We start from the raw sequence: 12,751 nt of genomic DNA, 5'->3' as shown, positions 1-12,751 counted from the left end.
GCCTGCAGTGAAACGAAACTCAGAGCTAGTTTCACTAGATATTCCTGTGTATTCTTGTCTTGATGATGAAATTCAGTCTCAGCATATGGAAGAACCATTCCTGGGACATCTGCCCTGTCCGCAGAAGGTATTTAATGTTCGGCCCTGTAACATAGATAGTTCAGAATCCTTCTCAGAAAACTTGGAAAATGACACTTCTGAGGTCTCGTTTGATGTTTTGGAGGTTTCCAAGTTCCTTCCTAAGGGTGCAGAACTTTTAGGAGATGCCTCCTGCCCCCTAGATCCGTCTGAGGTATTGCCCACTTCAGTAGGCATTGCCATTATGCTGACTACCTATGCAGCTCTTGTGGAGCTTCAGTCATGTGTAGTCAATGATACGTTTTTGTTGGATGCAACTACAGTCACAGAATTAGGAAAATTGAATACTCACCTTACAGGTAATTTTCCTTTCCTGGTGCTCTCCATGTCAGCATACTAATGGGCAAAGACCCGCCTCCTTTGCCCTAGTAGGATGTCCAAAGATGTTAAAAGACTATCCCTCCCCCATACTGCCATTCTAGTTAACAAGTACGAGCCGACAGTATAGGGTGGGAACGTATGCTGACATGGAGAGCACCAGGAAAGGAAAATTACCTGTAAGGTGAGTATTCAATTTTCCTAATTCCCTGGTGTCTCCATGTCAGCATACTAATGGGCCAATAACTAGACAATAACAAGGGTGGGAGATGCAATAACAACAACAAAATTTAATTAACAGAATGTCAACATTACATAAATCATATTGCAGAGCTGACAGTGGAGGAAATAACTTTCTTTCCAAATTCCACAGTAGACAATAGTGCAGGGTCTACACTATAATGTTTCAAAAAGGTGTGCCCAGAGGCCCAGTTAGCTGCTCTGCATACTGTGGTCAACTCGACCTTACCTAACGTTGCCCACGAGGAAGACAGACTTCTCGTTGAATGGGCCAATATTTCCTGCGGAGGCTCAAGACCATTGGTTTTGTAAGCCTTTTGGATTAGAGTGACAATCCACCTCGCTATGGTTCTTGTAGTAGCGGGTTTTCCTTTCCTATAACCGTTAGGAATTACAAACAATCTATCTGAGTCTCGAATCGAGTTAGTTGCTTCTAAATAAGCCTTGACTGTAGAAGGAATGTCCAATGGATGCAGTTTTGAGACATCATCCTGTAATCTGAAACTTGGTAGTGTCCATTCCTGATTAAGATGAAAAACTGACGTTACTTTTGGCAAAAAAGCTTGGACGGGATGGAGTACTAGTCTATCCTCATAAAAGATCAAGTAAGGCTCTGAATGCCCCAAAGCCTGCAACTCTGACACCCTTCTACCAGATGTGATTGCCACCAGAAATACTGTGATCAAAGTTCGATCATAAAGGCTTAACTCCGTTTGTTTAGATAGGGCTTTCTCAATGTAGTCCAGGACTAACGGAAGTTCCCATTTAGGGAACTTTGGTTTTAACGGAGGCCGGAGTTTAATTGTTGCTTTAAAGAATTGCTTTACCAGAGTATTGGAGGACCAGGATATTCCAGATATTGATGAAATGGCCGAGACCTGCCTCTTCAGTGTGGAATAGGCTAAGCCCATATGAAGACCTTCCTGAAGAAAAGATAACAAATTAACTACTGTAAACTCTGATGTAGGAAATCCTGACTTAGCAGCAAAGTCTGAAAAGGTCTTCCAAACTCTGTTGTAGGAGAGTGTTGTGGTTGGCTTTCTTGCTTTAGCTAAGGTTTCCGCCACCTCTGCAGAACAACCTATGTCTAACAACCTAAGCCTCTCAAATTCCATGCCATCAATCGGAGTCTTTGAGGATTTTGATGGCACATCGTTCCCTGTGAGAGTAGATCCGGCAAATCTGGAAGAGCTAGAGGATGTTGAGTGCTCAACTGAAGCAGTAGGGGAAACCACGGTCTCCTGGGCCAATATGGCAACACTGCCAGTACTGTCATTTTCTGAGTCATTAATTTCCTGAGAAATCTGAAGATTAACGGGATCGGTGGAAAAGCATATGCGAGATTGAAGCTCCAAGACTGGGAGAGAGCATCTGTCGCTAGAGCATTGGGGTCTCTGTACCTCGAGAAATATTTCTTCACTTTGTGGTTGGAATGAGAGGCAAAGAGATCGATCTCCGGACAACCCCATGTTTCGGAAATTGTTTGAAACACCAATGGATGTAGCGACCACTCGTTGTTGTTGAGTAGATTCCTTGACAGATAATCTGCTGTCGTATTTAATATTCCCGGAATATAAAGAGCCGAGAGATCCCCCAGACTCTCCTGCGCCATCTGCATTATCGGGCCAGTTTCCTTCATCAATGTCCTGCTGTGCGTTCCCCCTTGATTCTTTATATAGGATACTGCTGAGACATTGTCGATCCTCACCATCACTGATGTATTCTGTAAGACTGGAAGAAAATGTATCAAGGCTTGGAGGACAGCTCTTAGCTCTAGGACGTTTGAAACTATCCCTTGTGTTGGAAACTCCCAACAGCCTTGAGCGACTTGGTCTTGAAATACTGCCCCCCAACCTAAAGAACTGGCATCCGTTGTCAGAATATTCCAATTCTGTGGAAAGAGTGGACGACAATTTTTGAGGTTTGCCATGTTCCTCCACCATGAAAGGGAAGACCTGACTTTCGAGGAAAGTAGGATGTGCTGTGTTAACGATTCTTTGTTCCACTGTCTTAGAAATGACCACTGAAGAGGACGGAGATGCCAATGAGCCCACTTCACCATCGGTATCACTGAAGACATGAGCCCTAGGATCTGCATACATTTCCTGGCTGGAATCCAAGCTGCTAGTTCCAGATTTAGAACAGCTCGTTGAATTTTGTAAAGTTTGTCTGCTGGAAGTGATACTGTCCCTTTGACTGTGTCCAATTGAGCCCCCAGAAATATCATCCGACGAGTTGGTTGAAGCTGACTCTTGGGAAAATTTATCACCCAACCGAAAGCCTGCAGAGTATCTATCAGCACAGACCTGTCTCGAAGTAAGGCTTCCTTCGAAGAGGCCAACAGGAGAATATCGTCTAAATAATGAAGGACGCGTATTCCCTGTACCCCTACAACAGCAATTACTGATAACAGAACCTTGGAAAAAGTTCTCGGAGACGTCGATAGGCCGAACGGCAGGCAAACAAACTGAAGGTGCAACTCTCCTACTGCAAATCGAAGAAATTTGTGAAAATTGTGATGTATGGGTACATGGAAATACGCGTCCCTCAGGTCCACTGAACACATCCAGTCGCCCGGTTGAATTGATAGGAGTATAGTTTGAAGACTCTCCATTTTGAATCTCGGGGTGAAGATGAATCTGTTTAGGCTTTTTAAATCTAATACCGGCCTCAGCTTCCCAGTCTTTTTCTTTATTAAAAATAGAGGGGAATAGTATCCTGTACCTCTTTCGGAAGTTGGCACCTGCACGACTGCTTTCTGCCGCATTAGCTCTGTCACATAGTCTATTAGAATTAACAACTTTTCTCGATTGTTTGGTATCCTTGTCGAGATAAATCGATTTAGAGGCGGACTTCTTTTGAAGGACCACTTGTGACCTTCTAGCACTGTACTTAAGACCCATGGGTCCTGACAAGTCCCCGTCCAGATTTTCCCGAAATTCAAAAGCCTGGCACCAACCGGAAAATCTAGGACGGGCGTCCCATCAAAAAGGCTTAACTGCATTACTTGTGGCTGAAGATGTTCTGGCTTTTGTAGACCTTTGAAAGGTATTTTGGGGGCGTTGCCAGTTTTTACGGTACTCCCTTCCAGGGCGATAAGACTTTGACTCGGTAAACTTGCTTGCTAACTGCTTTCTGTATTGAGAGAATTTTTGTCTACTGAATCTTCTGTCCTGGGGCAACAGACCCGATTTGCCCCCTGTAACTCTTGAGATGGCCGCATCCATCTTGGGCCCGAATAAATTCTTTCCATCAAAAGGTATTTTCGACCAGGCCTGTTTCGATGTAGGATCTGCTGACCAGGGTTTCAGCCATAAATTTCTTTTCGCCATGACGGCATATAACATTGAACGACTGGCAGAGCGGACTATGTCCACACTGGCCTCACCCAAGAAGTCTGCCGATAATCTTAACTCATTTAAGCCAAACGTAACTTCATCCATCGATGCACCCCTTGCTATATCTCTTTGAACCTTATCTATCCAAACTCTGTTAGCCTTTGCTACTGAGGTTAATGCAATAGCGGCCCGAGACGTTTCCCCTGAAGCTAAGTAGGATCTCTTCAGGTCCTGATCTATTTGCCGATCTAATACATCTTTAAAGGCCACAGCATCTTCTATCGGCAGGGTAACGTTCTTCACTATTCTCATTAATGATGCGTCTACAACAGGGCATGTCTGAATAAGTGCTTCATCCCGATCCTCCAAAGGATACATTTTTTGAAATTTATTCTTGAGAGAAGGTTTCTTGACTGTCTTCTCCCATTCTTCCAATATCACTTCCTTAATCTCCTCCATCAAAGGAAACGAAACTTTAGTTTTAGTCAGATGTTTGTAATATCGTCTTCTCTTGTTTTTTGGCGATGCCGCTTCATCCTGCCACTCTATTGCTGATCTTACACTTGAAATAAATGAAGGAACGAGGGAGAAATCAAAACATTCCATTTCTATATTCGAATCCTCATCTGAGCTATCATCTTGTGATGAGTTTCTGGAGGAACGAGTGTCTGGAGAGTGACGGCTTTGACTGTGCGACATCTCTGCCACCGTATCCTTTACCACCTGCTTTATTAGCGTGGACACTTCCCTATCCTCCCTAGCAATGTCCAGGTGGCACAACTCGCAAACCTTCTTGTGGGGTAAAGCAGGTCTACCACAAATCCAACATTGATTCTTTTCCATGACTGGTCCAAAGGAGGTAGAAGGAATCACTCGATGGTCCGAATCTTCTGTTGACGACTGCGATCTTCTATTATCATATTGTTGTAATTGCTTAAGAGCCGAGGAACTTGACGAGGATTTTGATGATGCTAAATTGGACGATTTAATATCCGTAGGATGATCCTGCCGAGAATGCTGAAGCTCCGGATCCTGACGTCGTTGGGAAGATGCAACTGACTGATCCGTAGTCCCAAACGAGGATCTATGGGAGGCTTCCTCTTTCTGCTGCTCCACCTGACGATCCTCCTTGTCGCGTCTGAAAAAAGAGGGTAATCCCCTTAATCTCAGACCAATTTGATGCTCTTTTCAAAAAAATAATTACTTACCACCCTTACCTTTTAGATTTTGATTCACCCCCTTTATGCTTTCCCATGGCAGCTGGAATAAAATCAAAAGGTTGCTTTAGTGAAAAATCTATGCTGTACCTATCATCATAAAAAAAAAACTTTTATTATATTTTTTTTTTTTTTTTTTTTTTTTTTTTTTTTTTTTAGTGTCAACCTACATAAAACCCACTTCTAATATATATCCCCTTATTTACCTAGCAGGCTAGCAGGAGCCAACAGCCTAGTCCGGAGCGCACTGGAGAAACGACCTTCCAGCAGCGCTGCCCGCTCCTACTGACTCTCTTATAGAAGAGTCGGCTGAATTCCTGCCTCCTCCTCTGAGATCCGGAATTTGCCCATAACAAAGATGGCGGAATTACAACTTCCGCCCCGGGCCCACAAAGGCAGCCGAAATCTCGCGCGCGCGCGCGAGAACACCGCCCAATCACCCGGAGAGCTCCGCATCAGCGTCCTCCGACACCAGCAGGAGCCCACAGGAGGCAAACAACCGACGTGTGTCCCGGTATCAGACCGACAGCCGAAGCGGGCGGCCATGCCAGACGAGAAGCACCCTAAGGTAACACGCTGCACAGACTATATACACACCTGAGCTACAGCAACCACAGCATGCCAGGGACCCACTGCATCCTTTAGATACATAGCGTGGCCGCAGGAGTTTGTATAAATGCCCCAGGGGGAGCCATAATCAATGGCTAGGGCTCTACTACTTTTAGGAGCCTTTAGCAACCTAAGTAGCAGACTACAGCAGGAGAGCCTGAACCTGCTGGTGCCGCAAAAAAAGAGCGGAGGTAAGGGACAAGTAGAACAACATCCATGGAATCCACTACTGGAGGCGAGGACGAAAAAAAGAATGGCAGTATGGGGGAGGGATAGTCTTTTAACATCTTTGGACATCCTACTAGGGCAAAGGAGGCGGGTCTTTGCCCATTAGTATGCTGACATGGAGACACCAGGGAAACTTCTAAGTCTGAGTATAAGTCTTTTTTTTAAAGACCAGTACCTGAGACCACTACTCGTGATGATTCTCTGCCCGGTCCTGGTTTTGGTCTTGTCGTGTCGGACTCTGAGGTTGGCAGTTCCCCGACATGTCCTGAGGGTTCTCTTGTACTAGTGTACCCCGATGTGCTCTGTGACCCAGAAAGCCCAAGTGTGCCTTGGTTACCAGCATGCTCAGATGCTTCCTTGGTGGAGATTTGTTCTGATATTGCCTGCCTGCTTGCATGCCCAGAAGTGGTCCCTGAAAGTCCTGATGTTGATGGGTGTCCTGGTAATTCTGAATCTGGAATGGTCATAGGTTCCATAGGGGTTCTTGATAGTTCGCCATGTGAGCCTGGTGAGCGTTCTGGCCTCTTGGGATCTCTGCGGAGCTTCAAAGTGTTCTGGGAGATTCCGGGTGAAATTTTGCTTGGTACCCTGGATGGGATCAACAGTGGCTTTTGTGTTGAAAGGGACACTTCGAACAGGTATTGTGGCAGGTTTGGTATTTTTGGACGCTCCTTGGAAGGTGGTGGGTATTGCCTGGAGGGTGTCGATGGCTTCTTCTCTGGCATTCACAGTTCTGATGGGTGTTGTGCTGAGGCTTGTAGTACTGATGGGCATGTTTCGGTGGCTTCTGCTTCTGACGAGGTCGGTTTCGGGAGGATTGACTCTAGAATTGGGCCTTGTCGGCCTGACCCGACCTTCCTGAGTCTTCAGTTAGAGTTTTTTGGAAATGCCAGTTTTGAGAGACGTCTGGAATCCGTCCCTAGAGGGGGGAGGGGGGGTACTGTAATGATGCGCTCAGCTGTCTGCACAGACAGACAGCTGTTTGACCATTCCTTAAGTCTGAGGGCTGCAGGTCTCTGGAAAAGAGACCTGTCTTTGCTTTGCAAGTTTCAGACCTGCTCTGCTGCTGAGGAATTTGCATATGTTTGTTATGCAGATTGCCTACCTGCCTCCTTTGAAGGCTGGCAGTATAAATACCATGTTCTCCCAGAATCCTTTGCTGGTCATCTTAATGGTTTGTTACTGCTAAACACTCCTAGAGTGTCAGCCTTGCCTGTTTGTTAAAGATTATCATAGAGTAATTCTTGGGACTGCACTAGGCAGCTCTTCTAGTGCAGTCAGGTTGCTTTATCTGTTTTGTCTGTATTGCCTCTCTGCTGCGATTGTCCTGTCGCCAGCGGTGGTCGACAGGAAATCTGGATATCTGTCTGGGAGTGCTAACCAGAGCAGCAGTTGCTACTGGTAGCCCCTTCTGTTCATCTGTCTGGATCGCACTTGCCCTAGTGGTAGTGGCAGTGCCTCCTTCTGTATTCAGCCTCAGGGGTGCTAACCAGAGCAGCGGTTGCTACTGCTAGCCCCATCTGTTTGTCTGTCTGGTTCGCACTCGCTCTAGCGGTAGCAGCGGTGGTTCCTTCTGAACTCTGTCTGGGAGTGTAGGCCAGAGCTGCGGTTGCTGCTGGCCGCTCCTCCTCTCTGTCTTGTCTGATACGAACGCTTGCTGTAAGTTCGGTGAGGTAACCGTTTAGCAAGCGTTCGCATTCTCTTTTTCGTGTTTGTCTGTCATTGGTTAGTTAGGGTGGCACGCTTATCACTGGGCGCCTAACGCGCGGTGATCGTGCAGAAACGCGTTCGCTGTTGCGAATGAGTGTGGTGTTCGTGTTTAGCTAGCGTTTGTTATTTTCTTTATCTTCTCATTGTTGTTTGCTGTGCCTTTGCTACTCTCGTGCTCTGTTCTGTTCAGCCTTGTGTCACTTCTGGCAATCGCCTCTCTCTTGCGATTGCGTTCCTGATTTGTTTCTGTGAATGTGTGTTCGCCGTCGCTGGGTGGCGACTAGATTGGGGAACACACATTTAGTCTGTCTCTGTGCTCTCTCTTTTGGAGGGCTATCGTGCCCTACTTTGCCTTTATCTGTACAATTCCCATCTGACATCTGTGGCCATGCAGAGGCTGTGCTCGTCTGCACTCCACAGCTCCATCTGCTGGTGGGAATTGCCCTATACCGGTGCAGTGCACCTAACATCTTGTGCGCTGACCACGGAAATAGAAACCCGCAATCATTACAGTGACAACTGACATGAATAGCTGACAGAGTTCCCCTAAACTTAGATGGCAAAAGTCTAGTGTTTCTCTTTAGATAGAGACTTAGAAAGCAGAATCAGTCTTCACCTAAAAAGACTTGAACTCATCTTAATGTAAATACTAGATACGCATTAGCTTAAAACAGTTTTTACACTCTACAATTGCCCCAGACATAGATCAAGTAGCTCTTAGCAGACTTGGATTTCACATCAGGTAAGATGACCTAGAATTGACCTCTTCATCTAAAAAGCGGGTTCCAAATATAAATTTCTGTCTTGATTTCAGAATCAAAAGGTTTCTAAATATGCTGTAAGTGTATTTAGCCTTCCTGTGTAATCTCTAGTGTAATTGCTTTCCTACAGGAATGCACTGCTATCAAAGAGCTGTTGCTATATTTTTTATTTGTTAGTGCTTGCTTGCTTGTTTGTTTTTCTGTAAATGTCAATGCACCATTTTTTCATTTTCTTTTATAAATGATAGTAAGTCATTTAGCTATTTTCATATTCTGAATATTTACATTTTTGAACCTGCTTCTGTGTGCCACCATAGAAATGTTGTGTGTTAACACAGGTCTCGTGAGGGGGTTAAGCATGTGTAGCTTGGGGCAGAGACTGGCAAATGATGGTTGGACAAATCCAAATGTTTCCTAATTTAGTGTACCACATCACTAAGTAGCCAAGTTTCTCTTCCAGGAGATTTCTCATTTGCCTTTGTTTTCTACTTAATGCATTGGAAGCCAAAGCTATAAATTATTTTTAATAAAGATAACGGGTGTAGCAATGGACCCTGCAAGGGATGCAGCTGCAGGGGGTCCCAGAAGTCACAGGGGGCCCCATGGGGGGAGAGGTTTATTTTCTCTGACCTGAGAGACTGACAACTAAGGGCACAGAGAAAAAAACTTTCTGCTCTCTGCACAATTAATGATTGCATCTGCTCGGCCACTGATATGGAATCATACAACATTTGTAGACAACAATTTGTAGACAGTCCTTATTCAGTGTTCAGCAGGGTGTTGTGTACAGCACCCTACCCCAGCCTCTCTGTCCCTTTCCCAAGTGCTGTGTACTGTAGTAATGCTACCAGAGGAGTCAGCAGAGCCAGTTCTGCCACCATCAGAGATGGACAGAGTGAGGGTAATAAACTGAGGCTGGGAGCTGTCATTTTCTGTATGCATTTACTGCACACCATGTGTGACTGCATGAGTGAAAACATGCACTATTTATCACAGAAGCTAATGTAATTGATAGAGAAAATGTGTGCAATCCTTCACTGCTGCTTGTTTTTATCTGCATGGGAAAAACACATTCAATTGTGCACTAGCCAACTGAATAACATTGGTTCTCAGTTTACCTGTGCAGAAAGCGAGGAGGGAGGGGGCCCCATCCAAAGTTTTGCAGGGAAGCCCAATGATTTTTAGTTACGCACCTGAAAGGTAAGTATTGTCAGAGGAAGAAGAAAATGCACATGCAGAATCCTTTTAATAGCTATATTTTATGACAGAAATTATCCTAGTGCAGTCATTGACTCCAGTGTTTTCTTATCTCAGCTACAGCTCGCTGACCACAGAAGGCAAAAAGAAGCTCACTGAAATCTGGCAGAAGAAGTGGGACAAGTTTATCGAAGATCTAGCCAAGGGGAACTGTGGAAACCAGAAATAGAAGACAGACCTATGACCAAAAGCCTGTATTTCTGCATAGTGTGAATCTGCTCGAATGGTTAAAGCTGGAGAAGTGGGAGCCACTGTACAACATATTGAAAAGAGAGGGTTGCGGAGAGGAGAATGAATGTGTGTGAATGGATTTAACTCTGAGCCACAGTTGTGGAGACTGAAGGATTCTGGGAGAGAAGATGGAAAATAGCATAGAGAGGGCAGGGAAGGGCAATGTTAATGTCTTGTTACTGTTAAATGCTTTTTAATTTGCATTTTGATCAGGGTTTGGTAAATCAGAGAAATACAAGTGTGCCATATTTTTATTAGCAATTTGCTGTTTATAGTTAGAACAGGAAGGTTGTACAGCATTAGTTAGCCATACATAGAATCAATTCACCTATCTTGAGTTTGATTGCTTACAAGCTGCAGCAGAGTCAGTAGGCATGAAGTACAAAGAAGCTCCACCAAACAACCATTACATTATAACAACTTCTATTAGCATGATAATATATATGATTTCATTTGATCTTTCTGGAAACTATCAGCCACAGCTCTCCAACTTCTCACCCAGGCAGTTTCTATTAAGGGTTCTTCATCAGCACAGGGGCATAGCAATAGGGGGTGCAGAGGTTGCAACCGCATTGGGGCCAGAGGGGCCCAGATGGGCCTTCCCTTGACTGCAGTGTTAGCTTTTCATTGGTCCTATGCTCATAAAAATCACTTCTATGGATACTTTGAATAGTGGTAATTATTAACAAACTGCTCCCCATCCCCTTCTTGCACCTCTGACACTGTAGTTGGCATTGGCAGGTTTTGGTGCGTCATATCAATTGTTATGTATAGAGTTCTTGGGGGGCTCCAATGTACAACTTGCATCGGGGCCCATAGCTCCTTAGCTATGCCACTGCTTCAGCATGTCTGATAAGGAGCAATATGGCTACCTCTAGAGGTGCCGGAATCTGATATAAGAAGAAACCATTATGAGGTTTAAGGGCCCATTCACACTTGCGTTTTCAAACGTTTTGCAGCAGTGATTTTTCCGCGATTTCACGTGGAAAAATCAATTAACACTGCGGCGATCTTGCCGCGATCGCGTTTAGTGCTTCTATAGCACTGAAACACGATCGCCGGGAAATCGCCTGCAAATGGTGCAGGCGGCGTTTTTGGGTGCTTTTGGGAGATTTGCGGCAATTAGCACAAATTGCCCGAATAAGAACGGGCCCATAGGGTTTCATTACACTATCGCTTTTAAAAAGCGCTAGCGTTTGAGCGTTTTGCTGAAATCGCGGCAAAACGCTCTATTGTGAATGGGCCCTGACTCTTCAGCCTCCTTTAAATGCTGAAATAGTAGTCCTGGATAGATTGACCCTTAAAGAAACACTGAAGTCAGTTTAAAAATGGCTTTTTCTCTTTTATTTATCTGAGGCATGTTTGCCGCTGTTTAAACGCCGATATCCCGCGGCAGAACGAGGGGTCTTTACCCCCCAAATCCCCCCTGCAAAATCCACAACTTTCTTGGTTGTGGATTTTCCTGCTCATGGAGGCAGAGCTTTCGGCTGCAGCTCTGCCTCCATGTGCGTCTATCAGCTGGCGGATCTCCGCCTCTCCACCGCTCCTCTCAGTGAAAGAAGAGTGAGAGGGGCGGGGGAGAGGCGGAGATAAACGCTGATAAACGTGTGGAGAGGCAGAGCTGCTGCTGAAAGCTCTGCCTCTACAGGAAGCGCTCCCCGAGTGTGCCCCAGGGGATTGGGGGGGGGGTAAAGACCCCTCCTTCTGACACAGGATAGCAGTGTTTTAGCAGGGGCAAACATGCCTCAGATAAATATAAGGTAAAAAGCCGTTTTTAAACTGACTTCAGAGTCTCTTTAAAAGGTGCAAAATATTGATTCAGCTACCTCAAATTGAAATCTGTCAGTTATGAATGACAGAGATTTGCAATTATAGTGCCATCTGGTAATAATTCACTTATACTCCTCCCACATAACTGCCATGCGTAAAGTGGCAGGTTTTATAGATCCATGTGACAGGGAAAGATAATAACATTTCTACAGCTGTATTTGTATATTATGTAATCATGTAGATAAATATAGATAATAATTTATATGGTGATGTAACTTCTTTCCCTGTAATAAAAGTATTATTCTCCAGTGTGTATGGGCTGCATTTCTTATCTAGCTGGGCTTAAAATGAAAAATTACAAAATTGTAAATACATGCATACTAAATGTCAATTTGTTTCAGTGTTAAATGTGCTCTAAATTAATCTGCCAGGTTTTGGACTGGTCCATCTCCTCATAAGGGATTTCCTTTAATTATTTCAAAAGCACTTTGTGAAAAGGGCATGTAGAAAGATGCCAGCCAGCCTCCCTACATGCTTGCAAACTATTTGGACTGAGAAACGGACGTTCAGTGAGGGCTGGAACCCACAGGAGCGCTTTTGGCAGCGTTGCGATACGCTAGCACTTTGCCAAAACGCTGGGCCAATGTTAATGGATGGGGCAACTTCCACAGGAGCGTTTGCGTTTCCTAGAAACGCAAACGCAGGACGTGCAGCATTTTGGGAGCGTTAGCGCTTCAATGTAAAGTATTGAAACGCTAGCGGAAACGCCCAGCAAAACCTAAACTGAGCGGTTTTGCTATCGTTTTGCGGTTCAACACACTGTAACAAAATGAAAAATTATTCACAGGACCAATCAGGATAAAAACGCAAAACGCTACGCAACCGCTGAGCAAAAAAATACAATGTTGCAAAACGCGACCGCAAACGCGCTTGA

At 44.9% G+C, this 12,751-nt stretch overlaps 2 protein-coding genes across 5 annotated transcripts in view; one reads left to right on the top strand and one right to left on the bottom strand.

Annotated features, from left to right (window-relative positions):
• The window catches only part of ADA2 (adenosine deaminase 2), a 92,744-nt gene extending 80,614 nt beyond the window's left edge, over window positions 1–12,130 (top strand). For all 4 annotated transcript variants that reach the window (XM_068277259.1, XM_068277258.1, XM_068277256.1 and 1 more), the window contains exon 10: window positions 9,874–12,130. In XM_068277259.1, coding sequence (XP_068133360.1) covers window positions 9,874–9,985 — 112 coding nt within the window. In that variant the 3' untranslated portion in view covers window positions 9,986–12,130. The remainder of the gene's footprint in view (window positions 1–9,873) is intronic.
• Window positions 3,681–5,289, bottom strand: LOC137560765 (uncharacterized). The gene is made up of 2 exons (XM_068271913.1): window positions 5,252–5,289; window positions 3,681–5,172 (listed from the first exon to the last, which is right to left on the bottom strand). Exons 1-2 carry the CDS (start codon window positions 5,287–5,289, stop codon window positions 3,681–3,683), a joined length of 1,530 nt encoding a protein of 509 aa, XP_068128014.1.
• Window positions 12,131–12,751: the final 621 nt, after the last annotated feature.

Source organism: Hyperolius riggenbachi, chromosome 3, assembly GCF_040937935.1.
Source record: "Hyperolius riggenbachi isolate aHypRig1 chromosome 3, aHypRig1.pri, whole genome shotgun sequence".
In the NCBI taxonomy this organism is placed as follows: Eukaryota; Metazoa; Chordata; class Amphibia; order Anura; family Hyperoliidae; genus Hyperolius; species Hyperolius riggenbachi.
This window is presented reverse-complemented; position numbering and strand designations above follow the sequence as displayed.